The 24,796-nt window shown below is 38.4% G+C and overlaps 1 protein-coding gene across 3 annotated transcripts in view; it reads right to left on the reverse strand.

Annotated features, from left to right (window-relative positions):
• Window positions 1–396: 396 nt before the first annotated feature.
• Window positions 397–24,796, reverse strand: part of LOC113051682 (SWI/SNF-related matrix-associated actin-dependent regulator of chromatin subfamily D member 3) — a 36,125-nt gene continuing 11,725 nt past the window's right edge. The window contains exons 1-14 of one of the 3 annotated variants that reach the window (XM_026215633.1): window positions 21,998–22,582; window positions 15,014–15,210; window positions 11,694–11,783; window positions 10,406–10,448; window positions 9,596–9,718; window positions 8,995–9,117; window positions 6,342–6,437; window positions 5,929–6,030; window positions 5,540–5,701; window positions 4,894–4,991; window positions 4,408–4,543; window positions 4,086–4,208; window positions 3,429–3,530; window positions 397–3,284 (exon numbers count right to left, since the gene is read on the reverse strand). In XM_026215633.1, the coding sequence (XP_026071418.1) occupies window positions 3,231–3,284; window positions 3,429–3,530; window positions 4,086–4,208; window positions 4,408–4,543; window positions 4,894–4,991; window positions 5,540–5,701; window positions 5,929–6,030; window positions 6,342–6,437; window positions 8,995–9,117; window positions 9,596–9,718; window positions 10,406–10,448; window positions 11,694–11,783; window positions 15,014–15,210; window positions 21,998–22,075 (1,527 nt within the window). In that variant the 5' untranslated portion in view covers window positions 22,076–22,582 and the 3' untranslated portion in view covers window positions 397–3,230. Of the gene's footprint in view, window positions 3,285–3,428; window positions 3,531–4,085; window positions 4,209–4,407; window positions 4,544–4,893; window positions 4,992–5,539; window positions 5,702–5,928; window positions 6,031–6,341; window positions 6,438–8,994; window positions 9,118–9,595; window positions 9,719–10,405; window positions 10,449–11,693; window positions 11,784–15,013; window positions 15,211–21,997; window positions 22,583–24,796 lie in introns of those variants that run through there. The other 2 variants (XM_026215634.1, XM_026215636.1) reach the window with 2 other exon arrangements.

The raw sequence follows: 24,796 nt of genomic DNA on the forward strand, positions 1-24,796 counted from the left end.
ATTCTATTCTCGTTTTCTTTGTATTTATTATAAAAATGACACTCTTATATCATTCTCTATTCTTTTTCTATTGTATCTTTTCTTTTTGTAATTAAAAAATGACCCTCTTTTTTCCCTATTCTATTTACTTGTTTTCTTTTTAATTTATTATTATATATTAATATAAATTATTTTTATTATCCTAGGCTAATTGAGACTTGTCACAGCACTTAATTTGCCCTTTTGTTGGTTTTGATTTATTCTATTGTGCGCCTTTGTAAGCTGCTTTGGATAAAAGTGTCTGTTAATGTAAATCATTTGATATAACTTATTGAGGCCCCCTATTGGGCCCCTGACCCCTTGGTTGAGTACCACTGCACTAATGCACATCTCGAAAATAAACTCATCACACTTTCATTATGGTGTTTCATTCACAAACTTTGGCAAGCGCTTGTTTATTTACATCCTCACTATGCTACATATGTACGTCTGTAGTTTTGATCTCTCTAGCTGAACAGTGAAACAAGATGAGAAAGCAAACATATACAGACCGTGAGAAAGAGAGAAAAAAAACAGTGGATCATTAAAACCTGCTTGTTCAGATGTCTGCTGGCAAGTACTTCTATGAACAAACAAAGGAATAACACGGACACTATAACCAAAACCTGCTTTCAAAGCCCAGCAGAACTCAGGTACTGAATACTTCAATACTTGTGTGCCATTCAATTTAAGCCATACCAGTAAAGTGTTGATTTTTTAGCACCCAAACTATTGGATATTTTCCCTTACAGAAGCACTGGAGGGCAGCATGATCCACGCTATGACTTGAAGCAAGAGAGACGTAACATTGAACACTTGACCCCAGGATGGTCGGGTAAAGCACATTTGGTGGCTTCAAGAGTTCGAGAAGAGGTTACTTTACATATGAGAAAGTGTAGCCACACAAGTACATGTTATACTTCAAGTTTATAATGTTCAAAATGGATGACTCTTCATGTAGTACCCATAAGATTCAACGAGAGGTGCTGTTGTTGCCCAACAGGCTCTGTAAAAATTGGTGCGCTTCTCTTATCCACATATTAAATTGCTCAGTCTTTTTAAAAGACAAAAAAAGACAAAATAGCCTGTATGTAGAGGCTGTGACCAAGACACATAGGGTTACTAAACTAAAGGAACTCAGTGCTTTTCTGATCAAGTCCCAAGCAGTCCGAAGGTTTCTCGTGTCCTTGTATGAAAGTATAAAAACGTGTCCATGCAGCATGCATAGGTCTGAAAAATACTTAGTGACAACATCCCGGTCACCAGAACTCCTCTTTCCTTGTGATAAACTGTGCGAGGATCACAGGCAAACTGCAAGAACTCAGAACAATTGATCTGGAAAAAGCATCCTTCAGCTGACAGTAAAGAAGGAGTCTAGAGGGTTAATGATCAAAACCCAAAGCCAATAAGAAATCAGGACTATGCTGCAATGATGAAAGCAATCTGTAATACCAGATGGCAGTATCCACATTCCACAACATTTATTCCCTAGTTCATCCTTCATTTCTTGGAAAGTGTTCAGAGCGCTCAGTTATGTTCCACGATTTAGTGCAAAGACTCTATGAGTCATAAAGCATTTTTAAAAAGCACTGTTTTCACAGCTACGGAGAAATGGGAATTTAAAATGTGTATTCCATACAAATGCATCCTTCATCTTTTAAAAAGTCCTTCCTCATGTTAAAGTACGCACACTATCTTTTAAAAAAGTAAATTAGACCTTTGGTAAAACATCAAATGACACTAATGCTTTAAAAAAAACTGTGAAACGGTCACATAAGCGAGAAACACGAATGCTCACAGTCTGTTATTTTAAACAACACTATTGAAATTGATAAACAAATAATAATAATGCAGGATTCAGAGGAACTTCTCCAAGAACATGGTAATGTCATGTGCACAAAAAAGGTTTTGGTGAAGCATAAAGAATAGTTGAATGCTGATCTGACTAATCCGCTCCAGTCTGACACATCCGGGTCCAGATGCTCCTTCAGATCCCAAAAACATACACACTTATGGTGTGCTATAGTACTACTGAAAAATCATGTTCCTAACCTTTAAGTTCATACTGAAATCTCAGTTGGCTTCAGACAGAGATTCAGAGACTGTAGTGTACACTGGGAGCTTAGCTAAAAGGAGTACCATTAATGTACAGTGCTCATAAACGGCAGGTGAGATTGTATTCTTACTTCAAATGAAGTAAAGGCTTGGACCCAGAAACTGTATTTGATATGTCATGAACGGATTATATTTCTGAATAACTGAATAACACCATGCAGGTATGGCCCATTTTCATCAAACGTGAAAGCTTCTCAAAAACTGTGACCTTTCAAATTCCTTCAAAGTGAACTAATGACTATGTCAGTACTGTCCTACAAAGGCAAAACACAGCAACTACACAATTCAATCAAAAAAAAAAAAAAAAAGTGAAAATTGATCAAAACATAAAAAAAAAATTAAAAAACACATTCTCTCCCGAGTGAATTGCAGCTAGATGTCATTATTGAGGCAGGGACAGACAGCAGAGAGTAACATAACCCTGTAAGCCACCAGTTCAGTTAATACTGAATGATTCTTCTCTTTAAGCTGCCTGACTCAAAGTACTTCATAAATACACTTCTAAATAAAAGTGTTACTAATGGAGATAATTATTGTAGCTCCGCTGATTCCCAACACTGACAGACATTCAAAATGACCCTTTTGATCAATACCCAAGAAAAAAACTGGTACAAGTATGGACTAAATTAGAGACATCATCAATACCTGAGTCAAAACACACGTTATTTAACAGGGAAAATGTGTTTGAATACCAGGAATTGACTGAAAGGAAGGAAAGCGGAATCACGTTGGATCCACAGTCTAGTGTATTGAGCCGGCTCTGAAGTCATCAAGTTCAAAATGCTGGTGGATGTGATTGGAATTAAAAAACAGAAATCCAGTAGTGCATTGTGAGATGATTTCATCCAGGAATGGAAGACACAGCACCGTGATTGGTTGAAATGCACATACTGTATTACACAATGGGGCTTCAGGGGCTTGTTGGAGTAACAGAGTGTGATTGGTCCATAATGGTGGATTGTAGGTCACAGTGACAACAATGATGACCGGACACACACATAAACCCACATACACTGCAGAAAATAATGCAGGGGCCTCCATGTGGAGGCTATGTTGTCACAACTGAGCCATGTTTTCTGAGTGTGGTCGGTGTGATTCTAGGTGTTCCTCATGGCCAAGGCCTGCTCCAGCTCCTGCCTCCTCTGCTGGATCTTGGGAAGTGGAAAGACAGAGTCAGTCAGTAGTTGTCCAGTGCAGTTCAGACACTGACAAAGTGCAGCCCGTTATAACACCCTGTTTTATAGTAAGACCAGTAGAAGGTTCACACTAGTCATCGTATATCTTTATATTCTTACCTTGCAGTAGAAGTAACGGCTAACAGCCTCCTGAGACCAAGGCTGATGATAAAACTCTGCTGTCCTCTCTTCCTCTGGGTTCCCAACAACATCTGTCATCAACTACAAACAATCACAATGTGACATCAGTTAGAAATGCAGGACAACATCAGGACAAACATGATGCAAGCATGCTTGCAGAGAAAGAAATCGTATATTGATCTTCACCCATGATTTTTAATGGTACTGTATGTATGGGATCTGTTGAAGCTAGTGGAAAGTAAATGCCTTGTTGAAGTTTATATAAATCTGGTTCAAAATGTGTCATTTCTGTATCATTAACAGCAGCAACAAAACAGTGAAATAATTTTCCAAACAGATTACCAAACACTCCTACTGCCCCTTCTGACCTGTTCCAAACAGGCAGTCCCCCCCTAAACTCATGCCATTGGTTGAGCCAGAGGCTGACATATCGGACCACTCAAACAAACTGAGCAATGTTTTGAAACGGGCACAAAGCCACTGTATTTACACTTATTGTGACATCATCCTACATCTGTCTCAGCACATTAAACTGAAATATGAAAAAGTACTATCACAGAAAACACACTTCATCTTCAAAAATAGTATGAATTTTAAAATGGTATAATGAAAGAAAGAATGAAAGTTGTTGCCGACCTTCAGATCTCTGCTCTGGGATTTGAGCCAGTCCTGGATGTAGCCTTTGGGGCCTCTGGAGAAGCTGAGCATGAAATCTCTCTGGATCTTCAGCTGATTGATGGACTCAATAGTCTCATGGATCTACACGCATTTAGAACCAAATTGGAAAATCAAGGGTGTGCTCACAGACATGATGGCACTGCAGAAGTTGTTAAATCCTGATTATTATCCTGCTGTAGCTTAACTGTAATAACATGAGGTGAAATCAGAGACCCTATAATTCAGAAGTTCAATCATCTGCTCCGCTGTGCCTACACTGATGTGGGAGACGTGCACTAACCTTGTTGTCCAGAGAGGCAATCTCCTGCTGGTTGGCTGTGGAGAGCAAGAAGCTGCTCATTTGTGCTTTAAGGGGATCTTCCACCTCTACATCAATGTCATAACACGCAGTCTTTTTCTGATCATTAGGGTCCACGCTGTGCAAAAATAACCTCAATTAGATATTAAACCTCAAAAATAACCTCATGTTTTGTTCATTATTACTGGAAACAGTTGTGCTGCTTAGTAGGGACTGTAATAATTTGTATCAGGATTCTTGGTTGAGTTTTTTTTTAAGATTATGTCTTATTGTTTTTATCAATTTAATGTGTCGTTAGTGAATTAAAGATTAATTTCTTAACAAAAAATATATTACTGACCCCAAACCTTTGACCAGAAGTATAAAAGATTAAGAACACTGTATTTTGGTAGATGTCAGCGATAAATATGACACGATTGTACATATAAGCAAGCAAGTAGACAACCAAAACCACATAATCAGACAAACCTAATGATGTGATTAATGACAATAGGGTCGGGGGGGAGCAAAAGGTTGGTGAGGCGCTGTGGAATTTCGGAGAACTTCAGACGTGGACAGTCAAAGATCTGTGAGAGGAGATGAGGCCAGAAACGAAAAAAAGTTCTTGATTAAAAAATAGTATACAGGCTTCATATAATAATTACTAGGGCTGTGACTTTTGTGATAAAAAAATCACAAAAGACGCTATATTCGCGTTTGGTGTGAACGCAGAGAGGTCGCTTTAGACGTCACTGGGTCATATAGGCACGTAAAATTGCTGGTATTTTCTGTCTAGCTTTCGCAAGGCATAGTGCACTTTCGGAATTCTTTATTTTCTTTTTCTGCTGGTTTGTGAGTTTTGTTACATTTATATTTTTTAATTGTTTAATTATTTTAAAATTAATAGTGTACATATTTGGTTAAAATCGATTCCCTATTTTCATTTTTGAAACTTGTTTTGGTTGGTCTGATCGATTGTGCAATCGATTTTCAAACTAAAAGTGACAGCCCTAATAATTACAATGTGTTTCTACTGTATTTCTAGTATTTTAAATATCAGACATGTTATAGGGGTTTTTATTTCATTAATTACAGATTGTGACGAATGTTCATCAGTGATTCCAGTCAAGTGTACCTGTTGGAAGTACTTGTCACAGTTGATGTACTCCTTGTCATGAGAGTCCTGCAGTTTGTTGGTCTTGACGTACTGCCAGAGGGCCTGGATGATACTGGAGCGAGTCTGTGTGTGTATTCCCAGCAGACGAGCCAGACGCGGATCCAGTTTAAACTGAGGCGGCTGCACACAGAACACAAGACTCTCAGAGAAATAATGCTTTTCCCTCACTGTTCGCTGGGATCCGCATTCATTTCAGAGGACTGACACATGCTTAGATTGAATCAACTATTAATAATATAACAAACAAACGTACAATTACAATTCTGCAACTGCATTTTGCACCATTCTGCAGTTCTTGATCAGTGGTCTTCAAGTGAACATCACTGGATGCATTTTGTTGTCTTTACCTGGTAATCCAGCATTAACAGCAGGGTGCAGCGCACGTTCACATCTCCAGGCCTCTTCACCTGAAAACCGTCTGTCTCCTGAGTGGTTGGGGTACGATGCCACTGCAGGAAAAAAGAAATCAACATGCTTGCACACACTTACTAAAAACAACAACAACCTAAACACAGCTACTTAAGTAATGTAATAGAAAAATAACCTGAATGACAGTATCACCACACATTTTACTGAACAAAAAGCAAATAGCATGTTTTTATGAACTATACTGAAAAATACAGTGTCTGCGCGACATATATGCAGTTAAAATGGAAGATATTTATTATAGTTTTATTTCTTGGTTTTAAGAAATTTCCATTATGAAAAAACGTGTTTGACTGTCATTTAGAGGGATATAAGCAGGATATCAAACACCAACCTCAACCAAATGGTTATCAGGGCCGTAAAGGTCTTTGTCGAGCTCAATCACCAGACTCTTGAAGAATGAGGAGAACTTCCTCTTCATCTTTCCCGGCTGTGCAAGAAAACATGAATGCTGTTTTCAGTGTGTGTCACTGAGCAAACTATCCAGTTTCAAGGATGAAGACATGGTTGGAAAACAAGAACTTTACACCACATCATAAACTTTCCGTGGAAGAGAACGGGCTGAATGTCAAATGTGGCATACTGGTGGATGATTTGCTGAGCAGGACAACTTTCCATTCAGCCCAGAGGCAGCATGAGTCCTTCAAGCTAGCATCAATAAGTACTAGTTTCATTTCTTTGGGCATGGAAAAGCATGCCTCAAGAGTATTAGCTAAACTGACCTCGGTTAGAGACTGACCCCGGAGGCTGGATTTATGCTGCACGGAGTAAACACTTCCCTATTCCTCAGCAGGTATTTCACATCATAAACCAAAAGACACTTAAAAGTAAAAATAAATAAATGAATAAATCTCTGATTGCAGCTATCTTCAGTTATCTTTACATACTGGAGGTAGTTGGTATCATTACATGGATATGAAGGTCAAAGTATTTGTTGTACTTGTACAGGTACTAATAAACGTTTCTGCATGTTTAGCCATGCTCCGGTGCCTTTGTGGCTAGAGATGAAGGGAACATGCTTGAGCAAAAACAAATGGGCAATGAGCCTCAGCTTTTCCTACTTGAGTTCGATTTAACCAAATTGTTGGGACCCACTAAACAGATTTAAGGTCGCTGCCAGTCAAACTAAATATAATTATGCAATGCCGAATTAAAGAGAGCAGGCAAGTAAACTTAACCTTCATTTTAAAGGGGGAAACATTTTCTAGTAACTTCTGGTTATCCGTTACTAATGTAATTCCTGTAGGTGGAGTTTGCTGCATATAAACAGCACTTCATCAATAGTTATGTCACGTCCCTTCCTTGTATATCACAGTTACACCATAAAAAAAAGCAAAAGGGTGGGAAGGAAAATGATTATTTCAAGTGGAAAAGTAAATGATTATTTCAAACCAGTGTAAAGCATGTATAATATGTATAATATTCATGTTTTATGCTTATACACTTCAAAAGAGTGATCGCGGCATATTTTTTACATTTATTCTGGGTGTTGTACACTTGTCTGCTAAACTGTCATTATGTGCATTCTTTTTAGTATGTATTTTCCTTTGAAAATAAAAGCATGCCACAGTTGCTGTTAAGATTTTCAGATGTAATTAAGCAAGAATATTCCTTGATGCCAGTGGTTTTCAACCTGTGGTCCGCGGCCAGGTGGGCCGCCAATTATTTTCTGTTAATTTCCAGTCCATTCTAGGGCTGTGCGATTAAAAGAAAACGTCCTAAAATCACGATTTGAGCGTGCGCATATGCCTAACTCCAGGTTCACACACTGTCTGTGATGCGCCTTTTTTCTGAGCCAATGTTGACGGATCAGAGCGTTCTCACTGCGGTAAAAGGCTAGAAATTAAAACATGCAAAAATAATTCATGTCTAACACATGAGCATAGAGTGAATTTGTTAGTGAACAGGATGCAGTTTAAGTCAGAGGAGACACGTTTTAAGTGTGCACACTCTCTCCTCGCAAAGCAGCGTGTGAGCAAGCACGACCGGTTTTGTGACAGAGCAAAGGAAATCTGCTGCGAACAGAGAGATTCGCACTCGTGCATTATTTAAATGTGCTTTTGCGTTATATTTATGCGCTCTCACTGCTGACCGCATACACATACTGTATACGCACTGCAAACACCTGAGGCACCGCTACAATTAATGAGCTCTATGAACAATGCATGGCAAAAAAGAAAAAAAGTCCCTGTATACAGGATTTTTTTTTTTTTTTTTTTTTGCCACAATTCTATAAATTTTTTTTACATCTTCACTATAGTGATAATTTTGACTTATGTCTGTTCTAGAGATGTTACAACTTTTTGATAAAGCTCTGATTGGTTTTCTTTTGGAAATATGTTTCAAATTAATCCTGAATGCATTTATGACTGTAAAAGCACAATTGCAAAATTGATTAAAAAAATCGCTATAGTTTTTTTTTTTTTTTTTGTCTATATCGCACAGCCCTAGTTTATTCAATAAATATAGTTTAAAATCTAGCTTCTGAGTACTAAGTTATTAACCCAACAATAGCGGGGTCAGTTAATTTTTTTGAAGTGGGCCGCGCAAACATATGTGTTTGGTTGTGTGGGCCGCGAGTTGAAAAAGGTTGGGAACCACTGCTTTATGCATTATTGGTTAAAACTATCAAAAGAGCAAAGTAAGGAAAAACAGTCCAAGCCAAGGGACCCACAGAACTTTCTGGCGTGTATGTTTGGCTGCAGGCAGGGAAGTGAACTCACTGGTAAGTGAGGCACATGTCTGTGGTCAAGACGCGGAGTCTGGGAGAGTACATCTAACCTCACTAATTCAAAATGCACATAGCTGCCATTGACAAGGTATCATGTCACATACAAAACACATGATCAAACATTGCAGACTGTTTATTTGTCATAGTTTTCCCCAAAAAAGCCCCAAAACAAGAGCACCAGCAACTCTGTGTTTCATAGTAAAGGATTTCAACTAAATCTATTGTCCAGTTATTGATGTAAGTACAACTGACTCACATCATCCAGCAGTTTGCCCTCCACACGCAGCTCCCAGGATGCAATGCTACCTTCAGAGTCCTCTGCTTCAGGCTTGGCAGGGTTAAATGTGTTAGAGATGTAGAGACGCAGTTTTCGCTTTTGCTTCAAATAGGAAAAAAGAATCATAATTCAGGATATTTATCTTCATACAATCCTCAAAATGATCCTGTATGCTCACAAAAACACAGAGGCATTATGTTGGGAAAATGCTTTTAAGCTGATAAGTGGTAAAATATGACTAAAGGGAAATAACAAGAAGAATATCAAAATGCAGGAAATGGTAAAACTACTGTATATGAGCTACAAAGCACTGTGTTTAGAATTAAGACAACACATTAAAATAACATGGTAAAAATACCAGTTTGCAGTTTCAAGCAGCATAGCAAGTTTTTTAACAGCTAAAAATAGCTGGAATCAAATGACACCAGAAGTCAGACACAATACGTTTAAAAAAACGTGGATTGGTTAACAAAAGTAAAAGTGCAAATGCATATATGTTTTTTAAAAGGGGATAATTAAAACAGTCTATCCTGGAAAATGTAATTAAAAATAACATATGGATCTTAAGGATGAGAAATACCTTCATAGGTCTCTTAAGAGCCTCTTGGATGTCCACCCGCTTGCGCATTATGGTCTGGTCTAATTTACGCTCGAATGCCAACAGATCCATATACGCCTGTGACTCTGGAACAAGCTCACGAATCTGAACAAGGAGTTCAATAAAACCTCTTTTAATAAATGCGAGCACTGGTAAGGAAACTCAAACTATCCTAGTTATTTTCCTTGTTCTGTGTACGATAGACAGAGTGTTTTGTCAATGACTAATGCATCTGGCGTCTCCACTGGAGATGATAAGACACACATAATGCTGCTTATCTTATCTAACACAACCAACTCATAGTAACACAGTGACTATAAAAAAAACAAAGAACAGAATCATTCATAGAATATTTGAACAAAAAAATATTTTCAATAATAGTCATCACCATGATCCCACAGCAGTAATGCCGTCTTATATTATAGATTATTTACTATATATTGTAATATTGAAATATCTCAGAATATGATGCACAGTTGGAAGCTGACCTTAACTAGAACATATATTGTGTAGAAAAAATCTACATACTCTTTGCAATATACAAAATATTTCTAAAAATGACCTTCTGTCAGAGTATATCTGCAAAATCTGGGTGAGGTGATAATTACTGAATGAAAAAGCCCTCCAAAACATTTCTGTCTATCGTATCGCTTGCTTGGAAGAGGTTTCCACCTCTCTAAAAGGCCGAGAACAGACGCACACCCGTGTATCTTCATCCGTGCACATTTGCACACACACAAAAACCCGGCTAAACCAATAAAAGCAATGAAAAGGCTCAGATCTCTTACTCACCCTTTGTGGAAGGATCTTATCAGCCATCTTCCTCCTCTTGGCACTGCAGAAAGGGGAGAAAGGGGAAATGGAGAGGAAAGGCAGAAAAAAAAAACCAAGATGTTACTATGGAGACTGACAGTGGAGCACCCGGGACATCTGCTAAAATTCTGGGGCTGGTCCAGGATGCGGGAAAGACTGTGTGGGAGTGTGTGTGTGTGTGTGTGTGACACCAGCCCAGATGTTGCTGGCAACCACTGGCACAGAGGACGCTACTAGAATCAACTCGAATCATTACTGCTCAAACTTCACAAGCTCACAGGACCTGCTCATGATGTGCTCATGAGGTGTCAACATGGCTGTGGTGTGCATGCGAGTATATCTGTGCTCATTTATGAATTCTATTTCTTTGAGCACCAGTAGCATTGTTTTGGTGTTTATCCCCTTGTGCTTTTTTCTCTATTTCACATCAGATGTGCACAAAACTGTTGGTTGAGGAAGCTGCATGTGGCATTACCTGTGAAAGCAAATAATCATTGGTCCTATTAACTAGACTGAAACGAGTGTTGGGTTTGCATGTGTTCATTCCCCCTTACAAAAAAAAAAAAAAAGTATTGTACACTCAAACGCAGGATCCATACAGATGACCATCACCCAAACAAACACTGCGAGGAGATCAGGAAAAGAATGACCAAATACAATGTTTGTTATCACACAACGAACATATGGGAAGAACTAGCTAGTTTATGAGTGGTCTCAAGTCAGTACTGATTTGAGCAAAAATTTTAATTTATATTAATATGTTTATCCAGTCAACTAAAATTCACAAATCAGTCAGCCTGACATATTAATATAGGTTTAGTTATTTGTGAAAACATTTAGAGCCAGCATTTTACATTGAAGTGTAAAACAAGCTCTCACATACTGCCTCCATGCCATGCAACAGGACATGCAAGCGCATCCATGCTAAAAGATTTAATAACGTCCAAACTTTAACATTAACATATTAATATTATTATAATGCCTTTGATTTTATAATATCTTTGACTCAAATGTCCTGTAAGGTCTCATGACGTGAATAACATCAGCTGATCTGTAACTTAAATCATTGCTGTATGATGGAATAATCTTTGATAATAACCATTAGACATCAATCAGAGGTGAAGTGGTGTTGGGGGGGGTATCCCTCATTAGGGATATGTCTTCGGAGGCTAGATGTGCTAGGATCAGAGGGGGCACGGGGTCAAGGCTTGGGACAAGGATGGGATCAAAATGTGGGAATCTATCATGCAGCAGAATAAACTCCTACTTTGATCCGAGTGTGGGATCTGATTGGGCCTCTCTCATGTCCATCTGTCTCCCTGGCATCTCATTTGGTCCAGGACATCCAACAGGCTTCCTGATGGCATTTGAAGGGTCCTTCATTAGAGGGTACTGAGTGTGTTTGTATAGGTTGCAAGAGCATGTGTTTGTATGCAAGTTTAGAATTGCTGTAGATGTTGGAGACACATTATAAAAAGCTGAATACACAAAACAGACAACATGGGAGTTGTACAAGAAACAGCAGAAGTAAAGGACAAAGTATCTGAGATGCCATTTGTGGTTATGACACACACACACACACACACACACACACAACTAGTGCATTGATTAGTCTGATGTGAGAAAGGAGGGTTCTAGGCAATGCAAGATATTGTTACACTAATGTGTCAGACAAGGTCGGCAGACAGAATGAGCAAGTATGTGAATCAATTGAGCTGATTCAGAGAGGATACAACAGAGAGAGAGAGAGAGAGATACAGAGATCCAAGAAAAATAAAGAAATTAGTATTGTATACAATATTTCTCAGTGTGTGGCCCCTTTCTGTCACAACAGTCAGATGATTGGCCAGCAGACTGAAGACTGCACAGATCCGATTAACTGCAACTAAACAACAGCCCCTGCGCAACCTAAGACATATTTCACAGAGATTTGTGATAAAAGACAACAGAGTGACCCCATTTAAAACAACTGGGAATTTTCAGAGATTTACAAGAATGGAACTTGGATCATATCTGACCAAAAATATACAAAAACAGTCAACAAATGACAGCAAGAACAAACAGTGCAAACGAAATAAGAAGAAATAAACATCTTAAGGAGAAGAATGTAAAAAAAAAAAAAAGTTGATGAAAATAACAGTCCTAAACATTTTCCAGCGACAAGAAATGCATTTCTCCACATTGATTGCGGAAATGCTCTGTGACATAATGCAATTTTAAGCTAAGCTTTTAAAAACTTGTGGTGTACAGTACACTAGTCCCAAACACCAATATTTCAACAATTCAGAAAAGATGATTCACTGTCTGGTCAATGAGATTTCATATGGAGACAAAGGCTAGGAATAGGATCATGATTGTTCAATAGCACTACAGCACACTATCAGTGAAAATAAGCACCGTTTGTTTTGGGATCTGAAAGAGCATTTGGACCTGAAAACTGTGACACGTGACATCAAACTTAACAGACAGTAACAGACACCTGGGTAGGGAACAGTGTAAGACTAGAAAAACAACTCATGAAATCTACATCAATACAGCCATTACCATTTTATTGTTAACAGCTGTTTGCCAAAATTATTTTGCTTCCCATTTAGATACATGTAATCAAATCTGGTCTCAGACAGGATCAGGCCAGTCTGTCGAAACAGTTCCTGTCAGATGAAGGACCACATCTTCCCATCCAACAGAGACAATTTACAAGCTCATCAATCACAACTCATTCAGCTCTGACTGTAGTGAACACTTCAATTCCAGTGTTTCTGTTCTATAGATTATAGTTATACAGTCAGTGACAGTGTCCTGTGCAGCACCCAGGGGTTCATACAAGATTTGTGTCTAGTATGAGAGCTTCCAAATACACCACAAATTCAAATGTTTTCCACACTATTCTTGACACTAGGTTAAAGCTGTAATTTGGTAACATTCTGTCATTTACTCACTCTCATGTCAGTCTAAACCTGTATGACTGACTTTCCTCCGTGGAATATCAAAAGTCGAAATCTTGAGAAAAATCTCAGTGTTTTTTGTCCATGCAATGCAAATGGTCATCAAAACGGTTAGGTTACCAACAGCCTTTAAAATATCTTGTTTTGTGTTTCACAGAAGAAAGAAAGTCAAGCAGGTTTGAAACAACATAAGAACATTTTAAACAAGTGAAGTGACGTGTTGCACACACACACCCGGAGCAGACGGTGCCCAGGAGAGAGCACTGGTTGTTCACTCCTCCCACCTACAATCCCTGACGGACCCGAGACTCGAACCCACAGCCTTCGGGTTACAAGTTACTAGGCCACCTTTCGCATCTGTGAAGTTAAAAAGCACCACTTTTAACCTTGGATTACTGCTCCAAAGCAGGATTACTACTAAAAAGATAACCCAGAATAATGTCAACACGAGTCTACCCCCCAAGATTACTGTTATATAAACATGAACTGCACTCAAAAGGTAAAGGGTGAGCTGTTGCTACAATTTATAGCAATATTTTCATTATTTCTCAGAGGCCTGATTTCAAGTATAATTTGTTTGAAGGAACTGTGCAATTTTCAAGTACATTATCTAGTAATCTTAATGATAAATCCGCTGCGATCTCAAAACTCTACTCATTTGATATTAGAATATCAGAATCAACTGCGGGCGGCAGATCCTTTTCCTGTTTAGCACCCAACTCTGGAACAATCTACCTAGTATCGTTTGGGAGGCAGACACTCTTACAGTTTAAATCTAGATTAAAGACCCATCTCTTTAACCTGGCTTACACATAACACACAATAATTTTTCAATCATTCAAATCCATTATAGAATTGTTAGTCTGCATTAATTAGGTCAACCAGAACAAGGAACACTTCCCATAACCCCCCATGTACTTGTTACAGTGTAAAAAGAATGGGATCTATGCTAATATTAGTATGTTTCATTCTTATTCCAAGGTCACCGTAGCCATCCAGATCCAGTCCGTATTCAGATCAGATGGTCACTGCAGTCACCCAGATTTATTACGTATCCAGTCCAGATGGTGGATCAGCATCTAGAGAGGACCTCTATAGCCCTCAAAGACAGTGGAGACCAGGACAACTAGATGCGCCCCAGAGACAGATCCACAGTCAAGACCTTGTCAACTAGACGGCCACCGGGACAACACCACAAGAACCAGTCCTCTGCTCAATCTGACGTGCATTGCAGCCTAGAATTAAACCCCACCAGGTTGGTTTCCTCTGGTCAGAGGAGAACTGGCCCCCATACTGAGACTGGTTTCAGGTTTTTTCTCCATTTCTGTTACCGATAGAGTTTTTGGTTCCTTGCCACTGCTGCCTTTATTTTGCTTAGTTGGGGACCCTTAACTTCTAGCAATATTGCTGACTTGACTGCACAGACACTATTTGAACTGACCTGAGCTGGACAATGACATCACTGAATACTGAATTGACTTTAACTGAAAAATTTAGTGTTTACTATTGTCCTTTTGCATTACCAATACACTATTTAACTGTTTAATATTGTAAACCTGCTTTGACACAATCTGAATTGGAAAAAAGCGCTATATAAATAAAAGAGACTGGACTTGATTAGTACATGTCACATTATACTTACTTCCTGTTTCGATTCTGCGCTGCCTGCTGCTGCTGTTGAATCTGCTGCTGTGAAGGAGCGGGCCGTTTGCGACTGGCTTCCATGGCCTGATTGGTGAGTCCAGGGCGGACAGCAGGGCTTCCTCCATACGGTGGTCCTGGAGGCCCCATTGGAGCCCCCTGATGAGGCATTCGTGCTCCTGATGGCATGCCGGGCCGCTGAAAAAAAGATGACAATAAAAGGAATGATATAAGAAGGTGACTCTAAAATTAATAACGAACAATCAGTTACAAGAGGTCAACTTATAAATAATTTGAAATGTAAGTGAAGAATAAGTGCACTTTTGTGCTTAGTCAGGTGAAGATGTAAATATCTGTCACTGTTAGACCGGTTGTAACTTAATAATACAACAGCAGCTGTTGCTTGCTTTCCTTAGCAGCAGCAGCAACTGCACACACACAACCCAAGTGCAATCTTTTCAACTCCAAAGGTCATACAATGGTGTTGCCAATATATTAATAGTAACATAAATATTCCACAGAATTTTACATCAAGTACAGAGATATTAAAGAGATATGAGAGATGTAGCTGCTTTAAAAAACATGACATGAAATTGACCAAAAAAAACCCCAAAAAAACTGTTGCATCGGTTTTCGGATCACCAGTACACGGAACCGAAAACCGTTTCTTTCGGACACGTCCAATTTGAGAAACGATGAACTGATGATACTGCTCATGCGTGTAATTTTTTAAGTATTTTGTTAAACATCGGAAAGTGTGATAATTTTTTTTTTTTTTCAAGATGCATGTTTCTAATCTGTATATTGTAGATAATGTATAGGCCAAAAGGGGTTTTCAGGGAAGTTGGACAATAATTAAGACTCTCAAGACTATGTTTAATAGGAATAAGGGATGATTTATGAAATATCTGTACTGTATTTATAGTTAATGATGGCACATTCACAAATTGAGTTTGTAGTAAACAGAACATGAACACGAGTAGAGCAGCTGATGACACTGAACTGCAGCACGTGCCGGTTAGAGCGATTCTCGTTCTCAAGTCAAGAACCGGTTGCATCGGTTTTCGGATAATCACTACAAAAAACTGAAAACAGTTTCTTTCGGACGCGTCCGATTCTAGAACCGAGGAGGCGTTGTTGCAAAACTTAATTGTAAACGTTTCATGATTATGAGGTTTTTAACTGACTAAAGCTGATTACTGACTTTATATATTTGAATGTTTGATAGACGTGACGCCATTACGTCATCGCCAATGACGTCATTATGTGTCGTCGACCGTAAAAGAACCGATGAACCGGTTTTTTCAACCAGTTTATTGAATCAAACTGTCCGAAAGAACCGGTTCGCGGAAAAAAGAATCAAACTTCCCATCACTACTCTCCAGGCAATATTGATCTTTTTGGCTGCTAATACAACTGGGAAGACTTCAAATGATGGTTAAGATCATGAGTAAAAATAAAGGGGGCTATTACTAAAGATATTTTTTCCTGGTATTAAAGTTGCACCCTTAACTATCTGCTGAAGCAATTGACAATATATTACAGTGACATAATAATGCCTATGGCTGCCAAGAAACAACAAATGAAAATGTTATTGAGAGTGACAGAGCTGATGGGTGCACAGGGAGTGAAGGATACAATACAACTGATGGATGAAAGATAAAGTTTCCTACGATACTACACAACACCTTACATGAAGAAGAAACATGCAATAAGATGGACAGGATAGCAATAGGTTAATGACGGCAGACAGGGTTTTTTTTAGAAAGAGAAAAGAAAGCAGAGTGTTAGGGTCACGGCGGTAGTGAAATTGGACAGGCAATCTGAGAGCATGTCAAAGGTACAGCTTGGAGTGACAGAGCAAACACACAAATACACAGACAGTGGTCAAAAGAACAGATAAGAGAAACTCCAATCAAACAAAAATAGACAAATGTAGTTGTACTGCAGGAAGTGTACACTCCATGTCTTTTCTAAAGCCATAAAGAGAGGATATTGAGAATAACTTAATTCATATCATACAACAAAAACATGTTCCTGAAAAATCAGGAAGATACAGTATAGTGACATAACACTGAAAGAGAGAAAGCAGAAGAGATGGATCATGGGAGAAAATCTGCTGGAAAAATGCACTGATCCATCACAAAGCATAAATTAGTTAAACACATTGATTATAGAATTTATGGATTGACAGCAATTTTAGTTATATATTCCATGTATTACGCATTCTCTTAATATCCAAAATACAGTTCATGATGACCTGTTTTCAGTTGCACCTCTGCAAGAGATGTGTCTTCTGAATATACCTGAAAATGCTTATGAATCATACCACAAAATAATCAAATCAAATTCACTTACATTATCAATTAAAACAGGCATTAAAGAAGGTTGTTCTCTTTTCAGTTGACTGGGAGAAGCGTTTTCTTCTAATTTTGATTCATAGACTCAAGCATAACATTTTTATCAATTGGTAAACAGAATATACTAAAAATCACTAATCCGTTTATGAAAATTTCCAATTCATTCATATGGGATATTCTGTAAAGGTTGTCTGAGTTATTGTAGCAGCAGTAACTGAAGGGGGCGGAGCTTAGTGAAGGGTGATTAAACCTATATACATCACTGTATATGCCTGCTAGGGCTGGTTCACAACAACTTAACAATTGTTTCCAGTCCATTTTGCTACTGTACTTTTGCATTGTTTTCTATGTAAATATACACTAGACAGATGTTATTTTTATTTGCACTCACGTCTTTTACAGCATCTCACACATGACACAGGGTTCTTAACAAATGCAGTTGAAATGAGTTCAACTAAAAACACCATATTGCACTCTCCGCATCTTATATTGTACAAAACGCATTGTGTGTGAATGGCCACATCTGATTTATTAAGCATTGTTAAAACATTTTCTACAAAGCTGCTGGAGCCAAAGAACCACTACAGAAGATCTGAATCGGTCAAGCTCCCTTCCTAATGGTGTGAAGTAATCTTTTGACAGCTATGTTAAACACGATTACTTTCATCTTGTGGCTGCTGTGTGAGAAACCTCTTTGAACTTCAGTTAAACAGGAAGGGCTCACACTGAACTGCTGCAGATGTGGTATGTGAAACAAATGTGTGAGAGTAACATCTAACTGCTGGTTATTTGTTTAATTTATACAAAGGAAGTGATTGTGATGTACCTCACACGGGCTTGAGCTGTGTTACGTCTGCAGGTCAGGAGACTGATGAAGTGAACTCTAGACCGTTGTGAAATAAGAGCAGACTGCGCAGTGAGCATTGAGTTGCAGAGCAATGAAAGACAATGACTTTCAATGAGATATTTAGCATTCTATAAGGCCACACACTTGCAGGTGTAACATTTCTGTCATTCCCTGAATGCTGCAGATAAACACTCTCTCTGTCTGATGTGCTGCCAGATGCTTTTAACTGTCTTTGTCTGCTGTTGAGCTGTCTTACCGTCACATTAACACAGGAAAATCTGACCGGCAGGAAAAATGAGAGCCTTTGTTTTCAGAGTATAGCGGTTTCGTGCATGAACAAAAAAACTGAACATTTCAATAGTCTTGAAAAACGTACCACTTAAAATAGTTTAAACCGTTACTGTCCTTTGCTGTCTATCTCTGTGTGGCTGCTTTGTTCACTGAATATAAATTTGGATGCAGGTAGGAATATTTTCCAGCAGCTCACACCATGTTGGATTTGCACTTCAGAGAGAGTGGCAGTTTTTGTGCTGTCAATCAGCTTTGACTGATGAGCACTTCTGCTCGATTCCTGCTGAGAAACAACAACTTTTTGCTCAAGATCATGCATGCACGTCCCTCAGGAGTTTCTTTGCCTGCTGTTAACTGCCAGCTGCACAGACATCTGATTGGATAGATGACATTATTTGACTCCAGTGCATTCCATGAGTTGCTGAAAATGTTTACATTCGCAACCAAATAAGCAGTTTATAATTTAGTTTATAATCAGGTAAATCATCAGTTAATATGTTCAGTTAAACACCTCACTCAGTTCATCCGTTGAGCTGGATTTAGATGGAATTTGATTTTGATTGAAAGGGGCGGTGCAGATCTCTGTTAAAAACCTACTTCACATGGGTGCAAATACGTCTTGCCTATGTCTTAGAAACATATCTTTGTCTTAGAAACTGGTCAGCTTAGAAACATACAAATCTGATTGCAAAGTTTAGGCTTCATATAAACATAACTTTCAGAATCTAAAATCAGATTGGGTTCATTCAGAATGACATAAGTCTGTGAATACAAACATATTGATAACCAGGACACATTAAAGGTACTTTTATTTCACTGGATGGTTTTAAAATCACAATATGATTTCTTGTTTAAAGCAACAAACAAAACAGGGTAAAAGTCATAGTGGTTGGACCTATCCTTGTTTTGTTTTTTTCAAACAGTTTATCATAGTAAATCCGAAACTTAAAGTGTAAAATAGCGTTCCTCCTCATTTGACTCTATTTTACCACAGTAAGTTTGGTTTATTTAAGTGAACTGGAATGAGAGTTTCCGCTCCGAGAGTGTAATGACCTGTAGGTCATCTTTATTTATCCACACAGTTACACTGTACGACTGAGTCTGTCATTAACCAAGTTTTTATTTTGTGCCTAAGAGAGAAGATTAGCAGTAATGTGTATTAGAGAAACACTGAACCTCTACCACTTCATCTGAACTCGACATTGAGCCAAAACTAAATGTTTGGAAGTGGAGATCGAAATAAGGATAGAGACAGAAGATGCATAAAACTAACAACAAGTCATTGTCTAAGCACAGGTGATTTATCACAGAGAGACAAAATACTCTAAATACAACAAATTTCAAATACTCTGATTAAGTTTTCTGAAACGAGAGATGGTTACTGTACAGTATTTGCCACAGATTTCCTTCCATATAAAACAAACTTTGAGTAACCTACTCATTTCACTCATACTAGTGGCTGTTTAAACTGTTACTTAATTGCAAACCTTGATGTGCACGTACTGTTCCTTGCCTTGGGAACAAGGCTGAACCACTGCATTCTTGCAGATCAAACTATGGTCAAACACACAATGTCATGTAACAAAGAATATACGGCATAACTTTCATATGCCAGGCTTCAGACTGAGTGCAGCAGAGACGCAGTGAACAATAGCAAAGGTCAGGCTGGGGTGATTCAGAGAAAACCGAGTCCAGAAGGAAGCACGGAAGACACCGAGGAGAACAACATAGGCATAAGAAAGGACATAAGAGCAGAGGAAGCCAAAATAAGGAGCGGGAAACATTTGCCCAGGAACAATCAGTGCTTCGTCAAGGTTAATTAGTCTGTTATAACACCATCATTTTCTACATTCATCCTCCAAACTCAGCATTTATGTGTTGTTACCTGAAGTTTAGCAGCTTAATGCAGAACTGAGGCAAATGGTGAACAAAAGGTTGTTTATGATGCCAAGACTATTACTGCAAAGTGTAAAGTCTTCACTTAAACAAGCACACTAGAATTAACTATTAATCAAGGAACTTATTATACACCACCATTGAAAAGTGTACTTTTTTAAGGTCACCAACGGTGCATTTATTTGATTAAAATAATAATAATAATAATAATAATAATAATATTGTGAAATATTAGTACAACCGAAATGAAATGCTCATGGTTTCATTTCCCAGGGAACACACACACTGGTAAAAAATGTATAGCCTGAATGCACTGTAAATCGCTTTGGATAAAAGTGTCTGCTAAATGCATAAATGTACATGTTATTTATTCCTGTGATGGTAAAGTCGAATTTTGAGCAGGAATTACTCCAGTCTTCAGTGTCTCGTGATCATTCAAAAATCTTTCTAACATGCTGTGGATATTAATACTGTTATCCATGTTTTTGTGGTGATCCATTAACAGAATTCTTTGAGGAATAGAAAATATAAAAGAACATAATAATCTTTTGCAATATTATAAATGTCTTTACTGTCATGTTTCATAAACTGAATGTATTCTTTCTTAATAAAAGTGTTAATTTATAAAAAGAAAAAATCCTTCCTCAGCCCAACCCTTTAAGGGTAATGTACATCTCACAGTTGCTGAATTATCTTTCTAATTATAATATAATACAAAATCTGAATACTCAATAGAAAAAAACAATCAAACATATACACCAACTAATGAAGCTCTTCCAAAATATCATAGTTGTGCCACATACATGTAATAATACAAGCAATGATAATAATTAACATGGCACCTTTCTAAAATCTGATGTTGCTTCACAGAAACAAAATCACATAGCTCAAGAAACATGAAATCAAGAACTAACTGAAAACAAACAACAGCATGAAAATGATTTTAGGCATCACACTGACTCTACTACAAACTGCTTTTTACTTCAGATCTGCTCTGGCTAGACAAAGCCCTGCTAATCACAAATAAAAGATCACACCGCTACTGTACTGTACATAAAGCTTTAGACAATAAGTGGATGCTTACAGCCTCCTCTGCTTCAAACCGATAGTAGCAGCAGTCTGTGATACAGTAGGCTATTAACTGTTACTCGCTACTAGAGCATCCTTTGGCTCTAGGACTAGCTTGAATTTTTAATGAATGACATGACAACAGACACGCCGATCTACCTAGTAGATGCTGTCCGATGTGTTCTCGGAGTTAAGTCAGTGTAATAACAGTGTGTGGAGTCACACAGCGGCTTGTGTTTTGAATGAAGGCGCCCGTCTCCTTCGGCTCGCTGCCAAACGCATGCAGCCTTCAGTGACCAAGTGGCTACCTTTGGCCTTTCTTTCATGTTCGCCGATCCGTCTCGCTCTTTTTTTCTTACATGCTCATCTCCCTCATTCGCCTCTCCTCCCCACCCCGGATCCAGAGGACTGGAAATAACCTTCACATGGACACCGTTCACCGCTATCAGTCAAACACACACGGGCTGTGTCTGTAGCGGAGCTTAAACACAGACACATGCGCGCGCGCCGAGAGGGTACGTACCACTCCATGGACGAGGAACTCAAATAGTTTGCTCTTGGTGGCTTTGCGAGCTCCTCCAGCGGTCTCCTCCGAAGCCATTTCCCTCTCTTTTGTCTTTCCCTCGCCTCTCTTCCTTTTTCACCCTTCGCTCACCTCCTCAGCCCCCTCCGAGGCTCCCTGCTCCACTTCCCTTACTTTCTGCTCTTTCTCTCTCTCTCTCTCTCCGTCTCGGAGTGTGCCGCTCTGTCGAGTCTCTCGCTCTCTCTGTGTCTCTCACGCTTGTGTTTGGTTGCGCTGTCTTTCAGGAGCCCGGCTGCGAGAGAACGCGGGGGGTTGAGAGTTGGGGGTCTTTCAGGGGGGTTCCTGCTGGCCCACCATGACCGTCCCCCCTCCCCCTTTACAAACACACTGACCGAACAGCACGCGCTCACAGGCAGCAGCTGGTGCATTCCATTGGTAGATAAGGGAAGGCTCGCTGACTGGTCGCTCGCAGACTAACCAAAGCCCTCCTCCTCTGCCTTCACTACTGCTCTCTCTCTCTCTATCATGTCCTCCTCTGCTGCAGTCAAACCCAGCAATGTTTGGAACACGCTGCCATTCTCAAAAAAGAAAAAAAAATTGGAGGGAGGATCCTTAAAGCAGCAGCCGTAGTGAGGAATAGCTGCCCGTTTTCAGATTGAGGTGGAAATAAAACAGGCTCAGAGAGCACTGGAGACAGATTTTTTACTCTACCTGTTATACTGAACATTTTAATCGCCATCTGTGTTGATTAAATACTAATATATAATTCATAATTCTACCTACAATAATAATTCATTCATCGTACTTTTCTGTCCGAATGATTTTGCTGTATTAATGGGTAACGTTGTTGAAATTGTGGGTTTTACAGCCATTCCTCACCATCAGTGATAATGAATAGGTAAAATATTTCCAGGATCTTCCCAAAAAAGTGCAATATCCAATACACTATTTATATTTTTAATTAACATATCCTGCTCCTTTCTCATTTAAATTCGCTTGCATAATTATTTCTGCATATAGCATCATTGCATCCACTTATTGAAGAAAGTGTTCACAGCAATATGAACTGATGCCAATATCTATGGACTTTTATGATAATCAACTATCAATTAAATCAAAGCATAAAGGCCAGAATATGAAGTCTTTTGCACACAACCCCCATTTGAATTAGTATCTGTTTTATAATTTATATGATTTGTGTGTGTACTGGAAGACAAATTATTTTGTGTAAGAATACTTTGCCATAAATGTCATTCTGATTTGGATTCTGATTTAGTCGTCTCCTCATTCCCATGCTTTTGTGATGAGTCAGTTTCTCAAATGTCCATGTGCCTGATTTTCCTCATAACTTCAAATCTATGAACAAACAACATGATCTAAAGTTAATATTATCCAAATATTCTCTAACATTCAGCTATACTGTCACTGTGTGAGTACACTATGTGAATGATCAATCCAGCTGTAACAAATATTAACCATATTTTCCCTGTTTAAAAGTCTCAAGACAATTTTCTGAACTGGAAAATACCGTATGTATGAGGTATTTTTACTATTTTTTTCATTGGTATGTACATTTAGTTATCATCATCACTTTAAGCGATCTATTTTCTCTACAAATTAAAATGTTTAAGCCAAAACTTCACTTTGACACACTCATCAACATTTAGATTTTTGACCTTTTTGAAAAATGTTAGGTTTCCTACGTCTATTATAAATTTAAAAATGACTTCAAAAATAAAGATTTTAAGGGATAATTCACATAAAAATGAAAATTCTGTCATTGTATTTTTCTGTGTTCCTCAGAAGAAAGAAAGTCCTACAGAAATGGCTTGCTTTGTGTCACTGTCAGACAGAAGGATTGCTGGATGGCTGACATCCACAAGTTTCCTACGCCCCATGAGGCCTTGCCTTGCGTCAAACGTCCGGGCATCATCCAGTTCGAAGTAAACAAGCAAGACGTGACACTCATTCATTCCACAAATAACAGTCAGTCATTTGAGATGTAGCGATCCAAACTTGCTAACAATGTGGGAACAAAACTTATACATATCATATCAGTATCTACACAGTGATAAAGTCACTCGGGAGTTAAGGATGTCGGAAACAACCTTATATGATTCTGAAAGCGGACATCAAGCCGATCCAGAGGCTACATGTATCACATCATATAAGACATATATTATCACTGACAGATAACATCATGTATTACAGAGCCAGGAGGCTCTTGTAGTCATGCAGCGGCACTTTCGTGGAAGGTCAGTAAAGTAAGAACAATTAAGGGCACAAAAATTGTTTATTGTATTGTGATATTATTAAATGCAGTAAACTGAAATGTTTACTGTGTGTCATTCATGTTTTTCATATGTTGCTTCACAGTAGCCTTCACTTAAAATCTTTAGTCGAAGGTTGTTGGGTGATAAAATTAGCACACAAAGTTCTAGGGATGCACCGAAATGAATATTCTGAACTCAATCTGAAAATTCGGGATGAAACCGAAAATACTTTGTTATAATTAATTATTATTTTATTAAATAATATGAAGTAATTTTGTAAGATTTTTAATGAAAGAGACTGAAATTATATTCATATTAAATATCAGTACATTAGCATGTGAGCAGAGCATGGGGGGAGCAGATCAGTGAATGAGAGGGCAGCGTCATTTTATATATATATATACATATATGGGTTTATTTTTTTTTCTACTTGAAATTGTCACTAATGGCAGGTCTCTGAAAATAGTTTTGTGGATGAGGCCTGCCACAAGTCACCTCCCATCCCCCTTGACTTCCCATTTGTTTA

The sequence above is a fragment of the Carassius auratus genome, chromosome 32 (assembly GCF_003368295.1).
Source record: "Carassius auratus strain Wakin chromosome 32, ASM336829v1, whole genome shotgun sequence".
Classification (NCBI taxonomy): Eukaryota; Metazoa; Chordata; class Actinopteri; order Cypriniformes; family Cyprinidae; genus Carassius; species Carassius auratus.